Genomic DNA, 23,120 nt, shown 5'->3' with positions numbered 1-23,120 from the left:
AGATTTAGATTAATGATTGAATTGGTCACATGTTCAAATGCTCCAGAAATCAATGGCCCATGGCTAGGATTAGATTATCCTAATCGTCTGATCGATGGATTTTTGCCCCTTGGATGTTGATAAACCAGTTAAGCTTTTGATTAGAGCGATTTGTGGGCCATGCTTAGTCCAAGTTGGGACCCAAGAGAACCACTGACTTAATTTTGCTATGATGACTATCAAATAGGTACTAGTTATTAGTCTCTTTTCTAACACAGTTTGGCCCCACATGGGCCAAGTGAATGTGGTTGGGTCTGTTGATACGATCTGATCCTGCAACCACCTAGTCTGGCCCATTGCCATTGACGCAATCTTAATGGGATGATCCTAGCATGTTGGATCTGTTGGGCCCAAAAAGCTAAACATACGGATGGAATAATTGTGGGACCAGGGCCATGTGGATTACCTCATTATGGTCTACAAGATCAACGGTCTTGATTACACATACCTGCCTCCAAGTGGGACCCAAAATTTGATTGTTTGGATTGCCCGTGGTGATCCTCTACTCACTGTTCGGATTGCAGGATTTTTTTGGAAAAGAACTTGAAAATGTATCACTGTTTGGATAATGTACCACCACACTACGAGTTTTATTTACACTGATATTCAGTTTATAATGATCTCTCTCTAAATAAACCATAAGTATCTCATTTTCCTCTAAATTGTAGAATCAGAAGAAATTTCCTTGGAAAAACTTCTAGGGGAGAAATATTTTTCCTGCCATACGAACAGCAAGGGATTTGCTAGGCGGATTGTAATAAAAACATTTCTTGTGAAATTTTTCTTTCTTTCTTTCCTCAATTTAAGAGGAAATGATATGATTATGCTTAATTTAGAAGGATATTATCACAAGGGATTTGGTAGGTACCATCTCATAGAATAGTGGTAAGTAGCGTTTGGTTGTGAACCTTGTAGAGTGTTTGGTTGTGAACCTTGTAGAGTAGTACGCAGTGTCATTACCACTATTGAGAGGCTTTTCCTGTACTCATATTTTTCAGACTTCTTATAATCAAAAGGGAATTTTAGACTTTATATGTACGAGCAAATAAGCTGATCATTTCTCTAAGCTTATTACCTGCTTAGTAATTAGGGAAAACTAGTGTTTATTTCGGTTAATATTCTTTTATAATGCGGGAAAGTTGGTTGGAATAATGGTTTTAAATTTCAACAGAATTTTGGATTTCGGTGGGGACCGAAACCGACATTTCCCGAAATTTCGAGAAAATGGCATTTAAAAAAAAATAAAAATGTTACAAAATTTCGGAATTTTGGTCCCAAATTTCAAAGCTTAATGCCAAATTTAGGACCGAAATTTCGGATTTCGGTGGGGACCGAAATAGGTACTGAAACCGAAATTTAAAACCTTAATTGGAACTTGGAAATATTAGTTTTCCAAATAAAAAAAGATAATTTCCAGGACAAGACAAACAAAAGGGGATGGAAATCCGGTCATTTTCCAGGAATAAACAAATAAAAGGGAGGTGGAAATATTATTTCTCCTTAAATAATAATACGGCCTAACCAACCTTGTGTTAAAAATAATTTTTGCCGGAAAATTTCATCAGTGTCTTTACAAACTATCTAGATTGATATTAAAAAGGAAGACGTGGGTTTGTTTGTTTGGTTCTCGAATATGAGCAAAGGGCGTGGTGTTGACACTCCCATCTGTTGTAATTTCAAGCGCTTGATGGCTTGGAAGAGGAGCAGCACCATCTTCTTCGTCCTCCTACTCATTATCGCTCTCTTCTCCTTCTTTCCTGCCTTCGCTACTCTTCCCTCCCTCTCTTCCTCTTTGTCTCACTCCCACCACTCCCTGGTATTTGTTTTTTTCTTGTCTTTGAGATTATTACATTCATTGCCCACTAGGTGTTTGATAAAATGCGTGTGTGTGTGTGTGTTTTTTTCTGTTAATCTTTTCGTTTGGATGGTCACCCGAGTTCTTTGCTTTGGATAATTTTTAGCTTTGAGTAGGAATATGTTTGAATGTAGGAGGGTAATGCTCGGAGATTTGATATTTCGGATGACAAGTTCTGGAAAGACGGTCACCCGTTTCAGATTATTGGTGGTGACTTGCACTATTTTCGAGTTCTTCCTGAGGTACACTCCATGGAATCCTCTTGAATTTTTACTACCGCTTTAGTTGTAATTGTTAAGAGATTTTCAAAATAAAGTGTATTTGGCAAATGGTTTCAAAATAGTTTTTGGAAACAAAAAATAGTTTTGTTTTGAAAAAGGTGTTTTGAAGTAGAAGTGTTGTGGGAATCAAAAGTTTAATCCCACATTGTAAAGTGAAAAAGGTAGGGAGGAGTTAATATTCTCTCTCTCTCTCTCTCTTGAATGGTTGCAATTTCATTCCAAGAAAAAAAGGGGAGACCAAGATAGTCAACCCCAAAGTACAAGATGAAAAGCAATGGAGATACAAAAGAATATAACAATACAAACAATCACGGGGGGAGGAAATCAAACATTTCTAGACCAGGCTAAAAGCAATGGAGATACAAAAGAATATAACAATACAAACAATCACAAACAATCACGGGGGGAGGAAATCAAACATTTCTAGACCAGGCCTCCCCACACCCCCACGAGCTAGACTACTGCCACATAGTTAGCCGATCTCCTTATATGTTCAAGATGATTGAGGAATTGCCAATCCGATCTTCAATTTCGTCAAACATAGATGCAAACCTCCACTGTGGGACTACAGATCCTCTAAGCCATTGGATAACATTAATAGAGTCTCCTTCTACAATCGTTGAGTTCATTGATTCTTTTTGCATGCACTTTATACCCTGGTGAACGGCTTTCACTTCCGCCTCACTAGCACCTGTCATCCCAATAGGGCCAGAGAAAGCCCATATGACCTCTCCCAATGAATCCCTCAAAACTCCATCGATGCCCGATGGCTCCGGATTTCCCAAACTAGATCCATCAAAGTTTAGCTTAAACATGCCCATCGGAGGGCCTCCCAGTTCTGAACTATGATGTTCCGCCCTCGCCACTTGCGCACACAGCACACCACTCTCCACCGCTCCCATCTCTCTCTCTCTCTCTCTCTCTCTCTCTCTCTCTCTCTCGCTTTTGTAGCACATGTGGGTTTTGCAAAAAGGTGGGACCACAAGAGCACTGTCTGCACACATCTGGTGGGCAGTAGGCCACTAGTGGTTTTTTTTGGCGCAATCTTACGGTCTGATAAGTCTCTCATAGTGATCAGGTGCCAATAAAGGGTACTTTTTAAACAGAAAAGACACGGATGGTCTATAAAAAGACCAGAAACCCACCATTTGATATATCATACAATTTTATAATGTGTTTACTGAACTTTGAGAATTCCAAACACTTCCTACTTGATTTCAAAGTCCCATAAAGGCTTTTTTACTCTCTGTTTATCGTTATTTTTCTCTCTAGTACTGTTATTCCGCAGAAACAATAACTAGTTGTTTCTCAAGGGCTTGTTAAACTCCAAAGGCGTTTTGGGTTTGTTTCCAGTTGTGCACACCATAGGCGTTTTGGGTTTGTTTCCACTTGTGCACACCATAAACAAACATTAGTAGAATATCTCTACTAGGCTTCATTGTATCTTGGAGGCAAGGATTCCCTTTATCCATCAAATATCAACTGGTAGGGGCGAATACTATCTTAAGGAAAGCAATATCAAGTAGCGTGCCTTGAAGCAAAACTATTTTCATTTCTCACCATCAGCTATTTTGATCAACAATAAAAAAGATGGCATGTTGTGCTTCTCATGGTGTTAATGCTAGCGGGTCACATGCCATATGGTTTGCCTTCATTGCCATTCATCAATATGACTTAAATGCTCTATACTTTGTTTAGATGTAGCTTATCTGGAGTGCACTTTTCAATGCATGCAGTACTGGGAGGATAGACTTTTGAGGAGCAAAGCATTGGGCTTGAATACCATCCAAACCTATGTTCCATGGAACCTGCATGAACCACAACCTGGGAAATGGATGTTTGACGGTATTGCTAATATAGTATCCTTTCTCAAGCTTGCACAAGAGTTAGGATTTCTTGTTATGCTTCGCGCTGGGCCATATATATGTGCAGGTGAAAACTTTCTATCCCATGTAGGAATATAAGAATTCACTCTTGTACTTTATAAAATACACAGCATATATTTGTAGTTCTGATTCCAAAATTCTTTTTTCCCTCTATAATGCACTCCTTATAATTAATTAATACATGTAATCACTAAAATATAAATGCATGCCAGAAAATTTGTGATTCACAGCACATTCTGATGCATTTGCATATTGAGCTGGAGCAAACAGTTTGCAGCACCTTTACTTCAAAGGCAGAACTTTTTTCCCAAGTAGTTGTCGGTGGGTTCAGTCTGTCGATTTGGCAAAAAATCTATTTTTGTCAGGCTTTCTTTATCAATTTCTGTATTGTGTCAATTTTTGGGGTAGGCTTATTATCTGCAAAAATAACTAGCAGACATTATCCCCTTTTCTTGTGGGTTATGTAGACGTGTTGGAGTGTTCGGAATTTAGTGCTACTTTAAAATTTGCTGTTGCCTTGTATAGTTCCTTGTTTGTTGATAGTGTCCTAGTTATTGAGGATTTTCTACTTTTGGTTAGTTTCCTTATTTGAAGGCTTTAGAAAATTGCTACAAGTTTGTCTGCATGCAATCCTAAAGATGGACTGGAGAATTAATAAAGTTTCATGTAATCCTATATGTTTTGTCTTCATGTAAACTGAAAAACGTACCGAAATGAAAACCGTAAGTGTATCAGTGGTATACTATATTAGCACGTGTTACACATTATTCTGTGGTCGTCCAAAACCAAAAAACATACCGAAACCAAAACTATAAGTGCATTAGTGATATACAATATCATCATGCGTTACACAATAACACAATATTCTTCGGTCATTTCTTTACCATTCCCAAGAAATTGTTATTTTAATGGGGGATGTGAATCCAACATTACCCACCATTACAACGAAGGTATCAAGTGGCAGACTCTTTAGCTGATTTTGCCTGCACTAATAAGGCTAAAAGTTGTTTTATTCGTGGTACCAACTTCTTGGGGATAGATACTAGGGGTGCTACTTGTTGTGATGCTTTGGGTATTGCTAGCTTTAGAGGCAATTTTTTTTTCTTTGGGTTAGTAGTAAGGCAACATCTCCCCCTCTTGTATATTTTTTATCTTGTCAATAAAATTTAAGGCGACAGACGTGGTTCCTAGATAAATTCTCGGTTGAAAAATGTATTATATAGTTATATCTATATTAATTGCATGTGAATGTGCTATGTTCTGATTTATCAGATAAGCACGACCATAGTTGCAGGAAACGCTGGGGCAAAGTGGGAAATGCGCTTCCGAAACGGAAACGATACGTGAAAAAAAAAATAGTGAAACGGATGGGAAACGTTGCGGAAACGCCCGTGAAATGGAGGTGAAACGCATGAGAGAGAGAGAGAGAGAGAGAGAGAGAGAGAGAGAGAGAGAGAGAGAGAGAGAGAGAGAGAGAGAGAGAGAGAGAGAGACTCATCTTTCCCTTCTTCTTCAGTTCTCGGCTGGCCAGAGAGAGAGAGAGAGAGGGAGAGAGATGGAGGCGTTTGGGAGAGATGGCATGATTTCTGCATAAAAAGACATTATATACTTAAGCTATATATTCACCCCATTCTTTTATTTGGAACAACCCTCTTTTGTGTATTTATGACTCATTTTTTACACTTGATGGGGCTGTCCCCAATAAACAAAAGGGCGAATACTTTATGTAGATAAGTGATATGTTCACCCCTTTTTTTACTTGGAACAACACCCTTTAGTGTATTTATCTCTCCTCTTTTTCACTGGATGGGGCTGTCCCCAGTAAACAACAGGGCTACACATCACAACCATATTTTAATATTTGCACAGCTGTCTTTTCTCTTTAATCGATTTCATTACAACCATATTTTAATATTTGCATAGCTGTCGCCTGCCTTTTCTTCTTTAATCGATTTGTGAGCTTTTTTGGGAAATGTAATAAACTTTTGACAGCTCTTTAAATACTAAAAAGGACAAGATGGTTTGTGCAGATCTCAAAATACTGGGGACAGCCCCATCTAGTGTAAAAGGTAAGTCATAAATACACTAAAGGGGCTGTTCCAAGTAAGAAAATGGGTTGAATATATTACTTCCTACATAAAGTATTCACCCCTTTTGTTTACTGGGGACAACCCCATCCAGTGTAAATGAGGAGCCGTAAATACTCTAAAGAGGGCTGTTCCAAGTAAAAAATGGGTCAATATATTACTTACCTACACTAGATGGGGCTGTCCCCGGTAAACAAAAGGGCGAATTATTTCCCTTTATATATCACATGATTTTGATAAAAAGAGTGAAAAAGTTTTCAAGAAAACGCGTTTCACGTTTCTCCTTTAATTTTTTTCAAGCATTTCACGTTTCCGTTTCACGCTTCCGTTTCCCGACCTGGCAACTACGAGCACAACAACACATTTCACTTGGTATGTGCTGATTTTAAGTGTATTTGTGTTTATTCTAGTGTTTTATGAAGTTTCATCTTAAAATTCTATCATTTGCATTTGCTTCCATATGTTTCAGTGATTTTATAGGATTTCCATCGAAATTTCTAACTGAAACTGAAACATTTCTGTTTTTGTGGAGATCAAAGACGAAACTGGAATTAAAATCTTGCAGTGGCTAAGTTGTCTTTGCCAAGAGATGCTCATAGTGTATTTAGTTTATAGACCTTTAACAGTTTTACTACCAGCACTTTTGTCCTAATCTTCTTGTGTAGCTTGAAAGTGAAATTCATTGAAAAAGTTGGTGTCCATAGGAGGGACAATTTTGTACATACTTTGTGAAAAATAGATATACACTGAAGACTGACTTGTTCTTCACTATTTACTAATGGATTTGCTAAAACTGATGCTTAATTAATTTAAATGCTTCAAACATGGATAATTTACTTCATTTTTATCATGCAGTAGCATTCTCAAATATTATGTTGTATTTAATAATGCTTTTGTCTGAGCTAATATTCGAATTCCTTTTAATATATTATTTTTCTGCTACAATACAAAATTTATTTATTATTATCTGCGCTTAGAAATATAAATCATTTCTGATTCTTCTTTATCTAAACCAAGTCTGCTTGCCTTCAACTTCTTTGAAGATTCCCTTTTAATACTTCATTTGATCACAGAATGGGATTTAGGCGGTTTCCCTGCTTGGCTCCTTGCTATAGAACCAGCTCTCAGACTAAGATCATCAGATCCTGCTTTCCTTCATTTGGTACAGATTTCTATCAATTTCTTTGTTTTTAAGAGTTTAGGGAAACTTAAACACAGGGGTTAAGTAAATAATAATCATTATTTTACCATTAAAAAAGTTAATCATTATTTTTTGATCTACTTCTAGCTTGAGTGTAAATCGCTTATTAGATGTGGTCAACCCTCTTGACTGGCTTGCGTGCCTACCATAAAAGGATTAATTCTTTGTTTTATTTTCAATATTTTTTTCAATTTGGAATTGCATGGAAAGCATTGTAGTTAGAGAAACTCATCTTTTTGTTATACTCTGAACTATTGTTTATATTATATTTTATTTGTTTATAAATGAATTTTTTTTAAAGTGTATTGAATATTAACATATTTTTTTGTTCATTTTTCTATTAGAACATAGCCCGGTACTACGTCCTACTTTTAGGAAGATAGGAAGACTTGTATCTTCTTAGAAGCGTTCCGTTCAGTCCCTCACCCTAAGGACCTCACTGGACTAACCTTTCCTACTTATTAGTTGGGGCATTCTTGAGATTTCATTGAATATCTAAACTCAAAGCCCCAACACAAGGATTTTATGATAGAATATAAATATATTAGTCAAATCAAACACAGGGGAAGTGATATATCTGCCCCTTTGTTTTACTTGGGACAGCCACCTCTGGTGTATCTATGGACTGCAGAGGGACTGATTTACTTCACGTGGGAAGGACTCAACGGCCCTGATTGCCACGTACACTGGAGTTGGCTGTCCCATGTAATGAAAAGGGGTGAATTTATCATTTCCCTCTAAAATATTATCGCATGGCTGTATGGAAGTGTTAGTGTACATGGTTGTTGGATGGTATTTCGGATAGCTCGTGTTTGTATGTTACCAACATGTGTCCCTATCAAGTTAACATAGCATATGGTAGGCTCATTTATCCTTTGTGAATTCTAATAGGTTGAAAGATGGTGGGATACTCTTCTTCCTAAGATTGCTCCTCTCCTTTATAAAAATGGCGGCCCTGTTATTATGGTACAGGTAGGTGGCTTTAAACTTGACGTTTAAACCAATTTTTACTTTTTAAAATTTGCCTATTATGTAAAAGTGCTGCCTGCCAATATATTTGTTGTCTTCTCCTTTTTAGTGTTACAACTAACCACAAATTACTTGAGCAGATTGAAAATGAGTTTGGATCATATGGCGATGACAAAAAATATCTTCAGCACCTAGTCACTTTGGCTAGAGCACATCTCAGAGAAGATATAATTCTGTGAGCAATTCCTCATCTTCATATTTTTTCTATTAATAATTTCACAACAAAAGAAATAATGGTTGTCTATGTCGTGTGTATTGTCAAGGACCAATGTCTTAGAACCTATGATCTGCGGACACGAATTCCTGTGTCGAGTGTCGACACTGACACGAGGTGTCCTACACAGCAACTCCTAAAATCTAGAAATATGCTCATCACTTCACTTCCCTGCTTCATCAACCCCAATCCAAAACTAGCTACAAAAATTGAGTATGTAAGGTTCTTTAAAGTTTAGGACTTTTAGAGAAGCTACCTAATCTCAGTTATCAACCGAAAGGTTGAGAGATTGCATGCCCCCACAGAATCTCCCTCGCTGTTAGTAAGCACTAAGCAGTAAGGTTGACATACTGAACTTCCAAAATATACCCTCTTCCATCTTTTAGAAAATAAAATAGAATGTGACCGTAGACATAGAAAAGTTACAAGAAGAAAGGAGAGAAGGAAAGAAAATAGACAGAGAGCTTTGGCTGCTCTCTCTCTCTCTCTCTCTCTCTCTCTCTCTCTCTCTCTCGGGAGGTTTTTTTCTCTCTCTTGGCTTGGATTTATACTGTTTGTAATCAAGTTTCATAGTGTCCTTTGTGTTAGTAATGTTGTTGTTAGACACAGTTGCAGATGTGGATCAAATGAAGCCTAACGATGTCTTCGATGCACTTATGAGACTAATAATGATTAGGTATTCGATTAAAATCTAAATGGGTTGCAGGTATACTACAGATGGAGGTACTATGGAAACACTTCGAAAAGGAACTATACCAGGAGCTGACGTTTTCTCAGGTGAAACTATGATTATTTGATGTTGCATTTAAATTTAGCAAAGAGTAGAGCATATTACTTGAGAATCCTAAATGGTGTCATTTCAGGATTATGCTTTAGTAGCAATATATCAAGTCATATAATCACATAATTGTTATACAGAGCTCTCAATATAGACACTTCGTAAATTATTATTTTATTGAGCATAAACAACATATGGTCTCTGGAAATTAAGCTTGAAACTGCATGTCTAGGATATAATTATTTCCACCATCTAATATATCACTCTGATAAGTTTCTATTAATGTGAAAACTTAGTTGTGGACCACTAATGGAGTTTGGGATTAGCATGCATAAACAAATATCTTGTATAATGGTTTATTCATAATATTCATAATAAAAACAATTCATAGATATGTTAACTCTTTTGAGACATTATCATATTGTTATCAGAAAATTGTTTATTATTCTGGACAATGGTCTCTGGATATTTGGCAAGCTCCACTATTATTCCACTATTATTCCAGGACTGTTATTTTATTATCACATTGAAGATATCATTCTTATGCATTTTAAATAACTGAACTTGTAATATGCACTCTAATTTTACTTTTGATTTTAAAATTTGCGAGCCATGGACTCGGTCGTTCCCTGCCCTGCTTTCCCTCGTTGCTAGCCTTCATGTACTAGTCCAATATTAAGAGTTATAAATAAAAGCACATACCATATACGGGTAGTGAAATAGAGATGGAAGGAAGCCCTTCGGGGGGGGGGGGGGGGTGTTAGAATAACCTAACCCACCAAAAACTAGTGAATGAAACACAAAACGTGTTTTTTTTTTTTGAATGGTTGTGGGCCTTGTGGCCTATGGGGGTGTATATAGAAACACTAAGTTACGAGGGAGCTAGTGCTAGACTTGATTCTAATGAAATTTTACAGTGGGGCCGATTGCAATTTATAGATGTTCTTAAATCTTAATCACTTATTGTGTTGATTTATTAAATTTTAGCTTGATTTGATTTGCAGCTGTGGATTTCTCAACTGGTGATGATCCATGGCCTATTTTTGAGTTGCAGAAGAAGTTTAATGCCCCAGGACGATCGCCTCCTCTTACTGCGTTAGTATATCATTTCCTTACTGGAGGATGTTTCTGACCGTTGGTATCACACTATAATGCTTATGGTGCCCCTTTTTTTCAGAGAATTTTACACAGGTTGGCTTACACACTGGGGAGAGAAGCTTGCAGAGACTGGTGCTTCTTTTACAGCCAAAGCTCTAGAGGCCATTTTGTCTCGAAATGGCTCAGCTGTGCTTTATGTATGCTTCCATAAAAAATTGCAACTAAAATTGATTGATATTACTCGCATGCAAGGTTTTAAATTTTGGTTTTGGTTTTGGTTTTGGTTTCAGTTTCAGTTTTCTGTTAAAAAAAACAAAATTCAAACTTATGCCGAAATTTCAGCCGAAATTATTGCCAAAATTTTGGAAAAAAAGTTAAATTTCAGAAAAATATTGAAAAAAATTACATTTTCCTGAAATTTCGGTCGGAATTTTGGATCTTGGCCGAAATTTCGGATATTAGGTGATTTCGTTGTCATCCCAACCGAAATCTGGAAATTTCGGTATTTCGGCCAAAATTTAAAACCATGCCGAAATTCTGTTAGAAAAAACAAAATTCAAGCTTCTGCCAAAATTTCAGCCGAAATGACTGCCGAAATTTTGGAAAAAAACGGAGTTAAATTTCAGAAAAATTGAAAAAATTACATTTTCCTGAAATTTCGGTCGGAATTTTGGATCTTGGCCGAAATTTCGGATTTTAGGTGATTTCGTTGTCAGTCCCAACCGAAATCTCGAAATTTTGGTATTTCGGCCAAAATTTAAAACCATGCTCACATGCTACTAAGTATTGTAGCCTTTCAAATTTTCAGATGGCACATGGTGGAACGAACTTTGGATTTTTTAACGGTGCAAACACTGGTGAAAGTGATTCTGAATTCAAGCCTGACCTTACTTCCTATGATTATGTGAGAAATGCTCTAAAGGTTTTGACATGAACCTTTTAACGTTTCCTCTGCATTACATCATTTATGTATTATTTTTCATCCCTTTCATGCAGGATGCTCCAATTAAAGAGTCTGGAGATGTAGACAATATGAAGTTCAAAGGTTCCTAGTCAATTTTAATTGATATATTAATGTGGAACCATTAGTAAATGGATTTTATGTACTCACAATGCTGACCCTTATCTATTTGCTAATGCATATTTGAAGGTCGGCAAGTGAAAAGAAGAGCTTAAAATTTTGAGATACTTTGCAGAAAATTAGGCTTTGAATTGTTTCCTAATGTTTTAAATGGCTTATTTTATCAGTTGTGCCACTATTAATTGGTTTTTGCAGTTAAAAACCAGCAGAATTTCCAATGTAGATTATACATGAACATGACTGAAAAAAGTCAACAAAATGTAGTATTAATTGGAAAATTATAAAAGGGTTTGCTAACTCTGTAATGTTTAGGCATGTTTGGGCAGTTAGCTAAGCAACCTTGATCAGACACTTTGAAACTTTATCTATGTATCTATTCTCCTTTTTTACAGACTATACTGCTTGCAAATAAGTGAAAATGAAAAATTGAGTCGCATTCTATGTGTCCTGTTAATAAAAACAAATTGGCCTTCTACATTTTTATCAGAAATATCCTTAATCTTTAACTGCGTCCACCTAAAAACATTTAGCCTTGCTCACATTCGAATAGTTAGATTTCGTTAAAGAAAACCTGAAGTGAACTTTCTCATGAAAATCGTTTATTCTTGTATTTAAAATAATTACAGTGATATAATACGTAAAATACATCGATAAAATATTCCTAAGCTTGGACGTGTAGTGATATGATTTCAATCCAGGACGAAGTCTGACTTAGGCAGAATGGTTAATTGCACTTTTAATAATTGTACATAATAAACAATAGTCATTCTCTTGGTGTGTAGTATCCTGCTTTACAGAAACAAATTTTCTGTCGTATATTTCTTGGGAAGAATTGGTTCCACGAGCCACTTTTAACCATTCAATGTGTATATTTTGAATGTGTCATGTGCACTAATATGTGCTTGATACTGTATTCACAATCACAAGCATGGAATATTGTGCAGCGATTACACACCATCTGTGTCATACATAAACAAAGAATGTGATGTCCAGATCTTTGTCTGGAATGGAGAGATGATGTGGGATATTTATAGGAAAAACCAAGGGTCTTGGGTATGAGGTGAAGATTTTGCAACTTCCAGGTGTAGAAATTGGCTTTCCCCATGTGCGGAAATTTGAAAAAAATATGTATACATGGTTGTCAACCCTTGACTCGAATCGTGACTTGATTTCTTAATTTTATGACTCGTGACTCGTAAGAGTTTTTGACAAGAACAGAAATTTAGTTGAAAAAATATAATTATATATCGAAAGATGAAGCATGTAAAAATATAAACCAATAACGTATAGATAAAGCACTAAGCCAAAAATATAAATAACTATATACTTGTAACTTGCATGCACAAAAATAATTAAGTTTTAAGTTCCAACTTCCAAGTTTTCAACCATCAAAACAAGAAAGCCCAGGCCCAGCGACTCGACTCGAGTCGACTTGTAAGAGTTTTTTTTTTGAGTCGACCCCAGTGACTCGTTTGAGTCACAAGACGAATCGGACGAGTCTTCAACAGAGGCGAATCACCCATGCGACTAGCCTCGACTCAGGGACTTGTACGGCTCGTAAGAGTTTGACAATCTGCGAGTCACCCATGCGACTTGCCTCGAAAGCCCAACGACTCGTCTCAACTCGACTCAGGAATTGACTCTTACGACTCGTAAGAGTTTGACAACTATGCATGTATAATTAATGAGGAGGAATGTTTGTCCCTTCATGAGTGTAATTACTGTGTTAATGAAATGGTTGTTACATGTTTCTTTCTTGTAATTCCCACATGCTAGAATATGAAAAAAGGTGACAAATCTCTTCGGTTCTTGAAGGATCATGTAACTTCGACATGTGAATTTGAAGATAAACATGTAACTCTCTTAGATTAATTCTCATGCTTGGGTTCAATAAAGTTTGGATCGAATTAGATTTGTTGATAGTCATGAACCAGCTTAAGAAAGATTGAAAAAGAAAGAAAGAACGAAAGATTATTTATTTCCCTCTTTGTTTTTTTCTCGAAGATGATCAGAGGAATGGAATTTTGTTATAGGCCTTTAATGGAGTGTGATTTCGTGCATATCGATATGGAGGACAATGCTTAGCTGATTGTTTTGCACGTTTGGTTTTTCATGCGACAACTGTATGGCAGGATATGTCTCTTGTTCTCTTGTGATGGCCCTTTATCGGGGCTCAGCCTTTTTCTCTATCTTTTCTTCTTTTATGCTAAGAATAATTTCCATTTTTACCATTCGGAAAAAAATTCCATTTTTAAAAATTGAAAAAAGAAGAAGAAAAACAGTCAACTTGATGTTGTATACTTGTGTTTATGTAGCATTGTAATGTTTCAGCTTTTTGTTCTTTTGTTTCTATCTGTATCTTCTTTTCTCTTTCTCCTTCGCTGTTCTCTTTGGTGGACCATCTCGGTCTTCATATTTTTTGTAATGTTTCAGCTCTACGAAGTGTTATAGAGAGACACAGTGGGGTGTCCCTTCCTCCAATTCCTTCCAATAATGAAAAGAGAAGATATGGACATGTTAGAGTACAAAAGATTGCATCTTTGTTTGAGGTGCTCGATACTATTTGTGATCCTATGGAAGTAGTTGAAGCTGATCAGCCAATTGGAATGGAGGCGGTGGGCCAGGTATATATTATCTACATTCTATTGCGTGTAAAGGTCCAGTTGTCAATCACCCAGGGATTTCCAAATGCTAACTTTTTTCCTCATTATGAATGCTTTATACTGGATTTCAGATGTTTGGATTTTTATTATATGCGTCAGAATATTCTGGAAAAGGGAATGCGAGCATTCTTTTCATACCAAAGGTTATTATTCTCAAACCATCTCTTTCTTTTTGCTTTTGGTGATTTTGGGGATCCTCTAGCATATAACGTTACAATATATCTGAAAATATATGAAATCTAAGAACTATTAGTATCATAAATTGCAGATTCATGACAGAGCTCAGGTTTTTGTGTCATGTATGCCAGTAGATAATGGAGGAAATCCAACATATGTTGGCATAATCGAAAGATGGTCAAATAGAGCACTTACACTTCCCAATCTTAATTGTGTTTCTAATATCAGCTTATTTGTTCTGGTGCGTGAGTTTCTTCCCTTTTTATCCCTTGATCAGAATTATGGTTCCTTTCTAATCATTATGGACATCACTTCTAATTTAGCTTGAAAGATAACTACCCCCAAATGGGAAGAACAATTATGAGGGACAACCATTGAATCATAATCATTATTCATCCTTACCTGTCAATATTTGCATGCTTGGTGAAGTTGGGTTTAGTTATTAACATTTCTACTATTACAGGTTGAAAACTTGGGTCGTGTGAATTATGGTCAATACTTGCATGACAGGAAGGTAATATATCAAATTGCCAAAAAATAACCATATGTGAATTCTGATAATTCCATTGATTAGAATTCTATTACATTATTCAATTCTCAACTTAAATGAATATGTTCCTAGATTTTGCAATCATTCATTACTTCCACATGACAAGACTAGACTTGAATTCGAGGCACAATTATTGCTGTTTTATGACAACTATAAATTAAAAAAAAAAATGTCCCAATCCTTGAAGTTCTTGTAAGCATTTTTTGGTGCATTTGCTTTATGATGTCCAAGCTTCTGCAATAGTAAAAATTCTAGTGGAAAACAAAGTGTCTCCCTTATACTATCCATTGAATCTTAAACTGCCTTGCAATGCAGCATGTTTTTTGTATATTAAATTATCACAGGAATTTAATGACTTCCACTTTTCTCCTTGATAGGGGATTTTGTCTTCTGTTCTTCTTGATGGCACCATCCTCCGTCGGTGGAAGATGTTTCCAATTTCATTTGACAGCCTAAACAAGCTTTCAAAACCCAATCCTATCATGCGAGTCGCAGTCTCCAGAGCTGCTAAGATGTTTGAGAAAAGCGATCATGCCCGTATGTCCTTATGTTTGGCATGCATCTTTGGGTGTATGTTGAAATGATGTTTCTTCCTTCTTCCTTCTTCCTTCTTCTTCTTTTTTAAAAAAGAAAATATTTTAGGAATGTTATTTCAATAATTATGCATATTTTCATAGTAGAGGTTTCAAATGTTCTCATGTAGATATATCCATGTAGAAAGGTATGCCCAACAATTTTGAGATTCTTATTGACTTGCAAGTGACACACAATATACTTCCAAGAGATTATATCATCAAAAAATAGTTTGTAAGAAAAAATAGTTCGTTAGCAGTGGATGTAACCTTATTGGGGTATCTTCTTGTGAAGACACACTTAGCCAGATGTTTAGTGGTCCTGCAATTGATGTGGTTCTTTTTTCTTTTCTTTTTTCCTTTTTTTTTTGAGAAATAACTTAGAAATTTGTTGAGAAGAAAGAAGATAACAACAAAACAAGAGAAGGTCTGAGATGGACCGAAAAACCCACGAGAAAACAGGGAAAACTTAACAAACGAATCCTCCACGAGACACTGAATCACCCATACAAAGTGCTTCTCTCAGTACCCTCCCTTGCTAAAACACCAATCATCTCATGAATGCTTCTAGGGATATATGTGTAAATTGGAGATCACTCTATTCAAATGTCAAATTTCAAGGATGTTGTCAGCTAGTCTCCATGGACTCAGTTTGTCTCCCGAAGCATGACATATGTGGAATCACTCTCAACCAATATGACATTGGAAAGCTTCAACTTAAATATGAGAAGGCATGTTCGGAGTGCTCAAGTTAATGGCTCATTCGAATCCACATTTCTAGTTGGGTCAAGTTGAACTTTTACCACTTCACCCAAATCATTTCTAAAGCCACCCACCAGTCCTCATGGGGCCCAAATAACCTTTAGATCTACCATCAAAATTTGATTTTGACAATGTTAGTAGGGAGCCATCTAGCCACATTTGTGTCTCTGCCCGGATAATTCCACATGTTTTCCTTCCAATTATAATAGTGATTATCAATTGACTCGCATAAAACTCTTTTCTCCCGGTTAAAGTTAAAAGAAAGGGAAGATTGCTCGGAGGAGACCACCCAAGTCGTGGAATTAAGTTTAGAGGAGGAAAGGAGAAGAAATAGAGGAAGGGAAGATGCTGTTCATAGGGGGTTCAAGTCCAAATCCCATGACTCCACAATGGGTGCCCTAATGTGTGTGTGTGTGTGTGTCAATAATAAATTACAAACCATTCAAAAAAATCAATAATTAATTACAATAATTAGCATTAGGGCACCCATTATGATGTCCCCCATCCTAACTACTCACTAATAACTTCAGCGTACATTTAAAATCTATATAAAAGTTACTTAAAACTTCCTATCTCTTGACACTTCCTTCAAGTTGAACACATACTGCCACGAGCAAGTGCCATTGTGAATATTTCATTCATCTGATCTTTGGACCTCACACACGGAGCAGATAGTAATATAACAGGGTGAAAAGACTTCTCATACAAGATGGGGGATGACATTTGGTTAATCTAGTATCATGCAACTAACATTTCATTTCCTCAATACATTATAGGAACACATATATTAAGTAGAAAATTCCAAGAAATTTCAAGAAGATGATGATGTTTACATTCAGCTGCTTCATTTTGTTGTCGAATATTTGCATAAGATGTTTGATGTAAAATACAAATTGTGTAAGATATCTTTGAATTTCTTGTTATATACTCCTTAGCATTGTTTGAATATAATTGTACTTTTTTCTAAATCAAGTTTGAACTTTTTTTATGGAACACTTGAAATCTTTCATCAAGTCATATGAGAGTAATCATCCACAAAAATAACAAAATACTTATGAGTCGAAGAACTCTAAACTCTTGCTGGACCCTTAATTATGTCAAAGTGAAAACTGAAAAAGGAATTAAATTCCTTTTATCATCTGTGGAATAAAATGGAACTCTATGATGCATGCCTATTTCATAAGCTTAATAATCTAAAGTAGCAGCTGACTTGCCACTAGAAACTACCAACTTTTTAAACTACAAAGGAAAGCATGACTGAGTTGAGACTGAGTTGAAAATTCCAAAGCTGAGGAAAAATGCCATAATGAAGAGTAACTATCATCCAGAAAAAAATAACGGAAAGATACAGTTACACCCCCTCAACTTTCTGACACATTCAATGATAACCCTGTAGTTTCAAAATCACCAACTGCACCCCCTGACTTTTCAATGTGTATAAGGTAGACCTCCTCAGTTGACGGCCCGTCCACAAATCGAAGGGTTAGGATGATCCTATGGAGCTGATTTTTTGGGCACACCCTATCTATGTCAGGGCCCATCAAATGAATGCTTTGAATCATCCAAACAATGTGGGCCGACTGTGTTTTTGGTCGGCGGACTAGAGAAGGTTCTCTAGTTGACCAACCAGAGACGAGATCTTAATTAGCATTGATAGTGTTTCAAAAGAGGGGGTCTACCTTTATACACATTGAAAAGTTAGGAGGTGTAGTTGATGAGTTTGAAACTACAGGGTTATCGTTGAATTTGTCAGAAAGTTGAGGGGGTGTGACTGTATCTTTCCCAAAAAATAATAATAAAGAGCAGCATTTGCAAGGCTACAATCTAGATAGTAAGGTCCACCAAGTTGGTGCCTGCCACTAATCATCCTCTTTGTTTGAACAAATTTTTCTTTGACCAGTCATAGGAGCTAATGAACCATCAAGTAGAGTAACAAAAGAATTTAGAGTAGACTTGTCGAATGATGAGAAAATTGAAGACTTGCTGCCATTCAAAAATAAATAAAAATTGAAGACTTGCCTTTTTTTGGTAGGTAAGCTGGGATCGAACCTGCGACCTCAAGGTTGAGATACAAACCTCAACCACTGAGCTACAGGCCCAACCCCATAATTGAAGACTTATCATGTGGTCAAAGCCTCTTGATTCAATGATCCAAGTTGAATACTGGCAAGACACAAGAAGAGAAGTATAACCTGTATGGGCTATATAGCACGGCCTCCCACTAACTCACAATTACATTCTCAAAATTCGGTCAAGTCAACTCAAACAAGTGACTGATGACTCGGTGAAATCTTGAATATACTATCCTATAAATATATTATATATATTTTATATTTATTAAGCTTTAACCTGTAAAGGATGCAGTTGTAGTTATATTGATTTGTTCACTCTAAACTTTAGGGCGTGGGCTTGAATCTTTTGATGGGTTATTTCATTTTTTCATAACTACTGAGTTGTTAGCCATTCAACTCGATTTACTATCAAGTTGAGTTAACTCGGATGTGTTTCAAGTTGAATTGACAAGTTTTAGTATTATGAATTTATGATAATTTATAGCATGCCTTTGAAACTCAATAATTCAATGTGGAACTTCCCAGGGTCAAATAGGCTCAATGTATCAGCGATTCGTTTCATCCAAAAAGAATACTAGGGGCTTGTACAAACTAAAAACAATTAGTAGAAAATTGTTTGCGCTACTGGGTTGCCATATTCCATGTCAGATTTGCCCTGGACATCTGGAAAATTATCTTGTGCACGTCTTTCAAGTGATGGTTTTTCGTTTTCTGGTAGATTTATAATTGATAAGACAATTCTTGGTTCCAAATTCACTTTCTTTTTTTCCTTTACAGAGATCACCTCAATAGAGCCAGGATTCTATAGAGGTCATTTCATTATTGACCCAGTAAACCAAGTTAAAGACACATTCATTTCATTCAGTGGTTGGAATAAGGGGATTGCTTTTATCAACAATTTTAACATTGGAAGATTTTGGACGGTAAAAATAGCATTTTCTTGCTCAATTTATTACTTGTGTCAACAAATTATCATATGTGATCTTATCTTTTCTATCAATCTTCAATTTCTTTGCAAACAAGGTTTGGTGAATTGTTTGCAGGCAGTCGGACCACAATGCAACCTTTATATTCCTGCTCCGATCCTTAAACACGGGGAAAATGTTGTGGTATGAGCGGTAACTTGGTGTTTATATATATATATATTTTTGAATGGTAGAAAATTGTATTAATGAAAAACATAAAGACTGAGATGGTAACTTGTGTTTATTCCACAGAAGTTACTTGTTTCTGATAAATATTGTTATTTCTGCTAAGTGTGCATGGAATAGGGATATAATGGGATCCTTATAAGCGTAAGTACGGTTCTTGGTATTGACCTCAATGTGCTAAAAGTAACATTTGGACTACTGATGTCAATTGTTAGCTAATGACCTATTATAGGTAGTTTCTTGTCGATAGTGTCTCTTTTTTTAGCAGGTATGCTGAAATTGAACCTACGAGCTACGGCCTCTTGGTTCAGGAACAAAGCCTCTTACCAATTTAGCCAGAGGCTCAACCCCTTCTGGTCAATAGTGTCTTTCTACCCTTTCTTTGTTTCTACTCTTATTAAGCATGGTTTGCTAATCCAGTTACCACAACAGGAATACCCCAGTTGTTTCGTGTTGAGATACTTTAATAATGTGTGGGGCCCCTCATAGATGTATGTTTTCTTATAGTCTCTGACATTCTGATGCAATGCTCGAGGTAGGTATTTGTAATAAATTCCCGGATCAGGGGTATTTTGGTCGTTTTTCTTTACAGGAATTTAAGTGTCAGTTTAGGCATTTTCAGGTTGGGTTAGTTTAGTAATGTTTATTCTTTAGGGTCATTAAAATTTGGTTGTGGTTATCTGGCAGTTTAGTTAGTTTGACAACTATCAACTCCAACTGGACTTGAGTGCATGTTTTTCAGAAGGTACTAATATTTAAGGTGGTTGTTAGCTGGTTACGAGAATTAACTCATTAAATGGAATGACCATATTGTGTCATTTTCCTTGATAACTGTCTGAAATCATAGAGTATTGCGTCATTATGTTGCTCCAAGTAAATGCTCATATCTGGATTTCTTACCTTACATTTCCAAATTTTGTAATGCCCATAATGTGAAGAGTTTATCCTCATTTTTTTCAGGGGAAAAATTATATTAGTTTAGTGCACCCAATAGAAACTTCACTATCTGATGGTAATTTTTCACAAAAGATCAAAGGACCTTGGTTAATCCCAAAGAGGTCAGGACATAAAAGTATATGAATCCTAGTATCATATTTTGTGCGAAATAGAAGATTAGGGTTCTTCCCTAAGATTGTCCTATTTTTATACTTGTTTCCCAAGTTGCAGATTGTCTATATATGTGGCTGTTGGTTTCCTTGCTTTGTCACTTGTAGTTAGCCATTGTTGGCTGTCGGAATGGTGCTCCTGACGAGAGCCACTTCATATTAGTCTCTGGTTGTCACTTCGATGATTAGTTTATGTTCATTCATCTTTAATTTTTTTTGAATGGTATCTTTAATTTTTCTTATGGTTTTCTATTCGTCTCTCATCTCCAATGTGTTAGTTCTCCTATATTTTCCTTAGAAGTATCAAGTATACCCTACCCTCTTTTGTTTCTATTTTTGTTTTTTGAATGGCAAGAATACCATACCCTCTTTGAACACCTTTTCTGGCATTCAATTCTTACTGGGTTGGTTTTCCTTGGTTGATGAGATAACACTTGGCATCTCATTTTGCTATAGTAAGCATTTTAGTTGTATTCAGATTCAAAATGGAACATGTCATTTCATTGCTTTTTCACTGAATATAGCCAGAACTTTCACAAAATAAAAGTTATATTCCATGGATTATCTTGGTGGAAATTTTTAATATCTATATATAAAACTCTTCTATACATTTTCAAAAAAAAAAAAAACTCTTCTATTCCTGGGAAGTTCATAAATAGGGTTTTCTGATAAATTTCTGATAAAACTGCATAATTTTTACTCACACTAAACCCTCATATCGATCACAGACATCCATATTCAGTATTTTTTGACTTATTGAACTGTAAACTAACAAGTCACTTCTCTTTCTTCTGCTTAGGTAATATTTGAGTTAGAGGCTTCCAACCCTGAGCTTGTGGTTAACTTTGTTGATCGTCCTGACTTTACGTGTGGCTCAAATTTGCGTCAGCTCTGATACATTGGGAAGATCTATTTATTTGTGCTAACACTGCAAGGTATGTAAAAACTAAAAAAAAGAAAAACAGTGCGGGGTATGTTAACTCATTGATGAGCTTGAATAGCTACCTGAACATTGTCGGTATGGAATCATTTAAAAAAAAAAAAAAAACATTGCTGGTATGCAGATGTGTAACCCATGTTTGTCTTGAACAGCTTTGTTTGTGGACGGAACACAGCTCAATATATGGATGGACACAAACACGGGAATTAGTTTCAATATGCACGACAGTTACATCTCCAACAACAAGTGTATGATCAACAACCAAAAGCCGATCCCCTTGGTTCTTATCTTTAATTTGGTGACATTGTTTCTTCTGCTTGTATCGTTGAATAACGTGAGAGATCAAATGTAAAAAATGACAGAAGGGTTGTATAGTAGCAACAGTGAGGTGTTCATGTATCAACTCCCTTGCAGTTAATGTTTAGGAGAATATGTTAGAATGATGTGTAATGAGATGGGGTCAATCACTTAAGTCGCATACACGACAATGTGATGGGTCATCATCTTTATACACAATAACAGTTGGCGAAGCTGTGGGGCTTTTTCGGTTGAAAAAACCGATGAGCTTCTTCTTCGCGTCTCTCTCCTCTCTAATTTTCTACTTATTCTTCCACACTACATTGTATCAAAGCAAGGGATCTGAACCCACTCTTTAGAGTGTATGCTATTGAAAGATGATCTTCTCGTTACTCTTTATAATGGTACACTTTCTTGTACTTCGCATCCTATTTCTCAATTTGTATCACTTGATAAGTTCTTTTTTTTTTGATGAGTAAGCCGGGGTTGGGCAGGAACCCCGACCAGATGCATTGATAAAAAAGGAGAATTACATGAAGCTCAAAAAGGAAAAAAAGAAAAAAGAAAAAAGATAAACAACCTCAACAAGAGGAGGCACCAAGGCAAGCCTTAAAACAAAATAAACAACCCCAACTGTAGGGGCCAAACACAAAGCTCAAAACTGAAAAAACGATATCCCAGCTCAAAACAAACAAAGAGAATGATCCTGCTTATGAATTCTTTGGCAAGAAAGGGAGCCTGCAAGAAGTGGAAACTAGGAAGAGAAGGGGGTTCTTAGTCTTTCTTTTTTGAACCAGTTGCCATGATCCTTGATCCTTAGTCATGCCTGAACATTCTTTCCTCTCGGATAGAGGAATATCTTCAAGTTTGGAAGAGGGGTGATCCAAATTTTGGAGAGCTGAGAACTTGTTATGGACTTTAATTTGAGGAGTTGGGGTGCTGATTTCATAGTCAATTTCTTTAGCAGTATCTCTGATGACAGGTTGGTTTGTCTTTTGATTGATCGCACCATCCCTGAGATGAGCCGTTTGCTGATTTGGGCCCGCAACCACCACCCCATCAGCAACATTGTTAGATCTTTTAACAACCCATTTCTGCTTCACAAGGAGAGCATCATGAGGGCAACTTGAAGGAGATTGGAAGCACTTATCAGTAGTGTGGCTAAAATCATTACAAAGAGTGCAAGGATTAAGTTTCCATTCATACTCAATTGCCTGGGTTTCATCACCTGTGGGCGTTTGGATATGATTAATATCTAGGAGAGGATTGGATGCAGACACT

At 36.3% G+C, this 23,120-nt stretch overlaps 1 protein-coding gene across 1 annotated transcript; it reads left to right on the top strand.

Moving 5' to 3' along the window:
- Window positions 1–1,477: 1,477 nt before the first annotated feature.
- Window positions 1,478–22,258, top strand: BGAL17 (beta-galactosidase 17). Its single transcript, XM_077354009.1, has 20 exons — window positions 1,478–1,855; window positions 2,029–2,136; window positions 3,912–4,107; window positions 7,222–7,310; window positions 8,241–8,321; window positions 8,459–8,553; window positions 9,299–9,369; window positions 10,375–10,465; window positions 10,548–10,665; window positions 11,277–11,372; window positions 11,465–11,513; window positions 13,983–14,173; window positions 14,284–14,355; window positions 14,481–14,630; window positions 14,853–14,903; window positions 15,317–15,476; window positions 19,123–19,268; window positions 19,389–19,454; window positions 21,402–21,537; window positions 21,695–22,258. The coding sequence occupies exons 1-19, from the start codon at window positions 1,673–1,675 to the stop codon at window positions 21,495–21,497; spliced, it is 2,109 nt and encodes a 702-aa protein (XP_077210124.1). The 5' UTR covers window positions 1,478–1,672; the 3' UTR covers window positions 21,498–21,537; window positions 21,695–22,258.
- The last annotated feature ends 862 nt before the right edge of the window (window positions 22,259–23,120 follow it).

Source organism: Tasmannia lanceolata, unplaced genomic scaffold (assembly GCF_043159265.1).
Source record: "Tasmannia lanceolata isolate RefF3 unplaced genomic scaffold, GAP_Taslan_0.1 ptg000015l, whole genome shotgun sequence".
NCBI classification, from domain to species: domain Eukaryota; kingdom Viridiplantae; phylum Streptophyta; class Magnoliopsida; order Canellales; family Winteraceae; genus Tasmannia; species Tasmannia lanceolata.
Note: the sequence above shows the minus strand (reverse complement) of the source record. Positions and strands in the feature narration are given on the sequence as shown.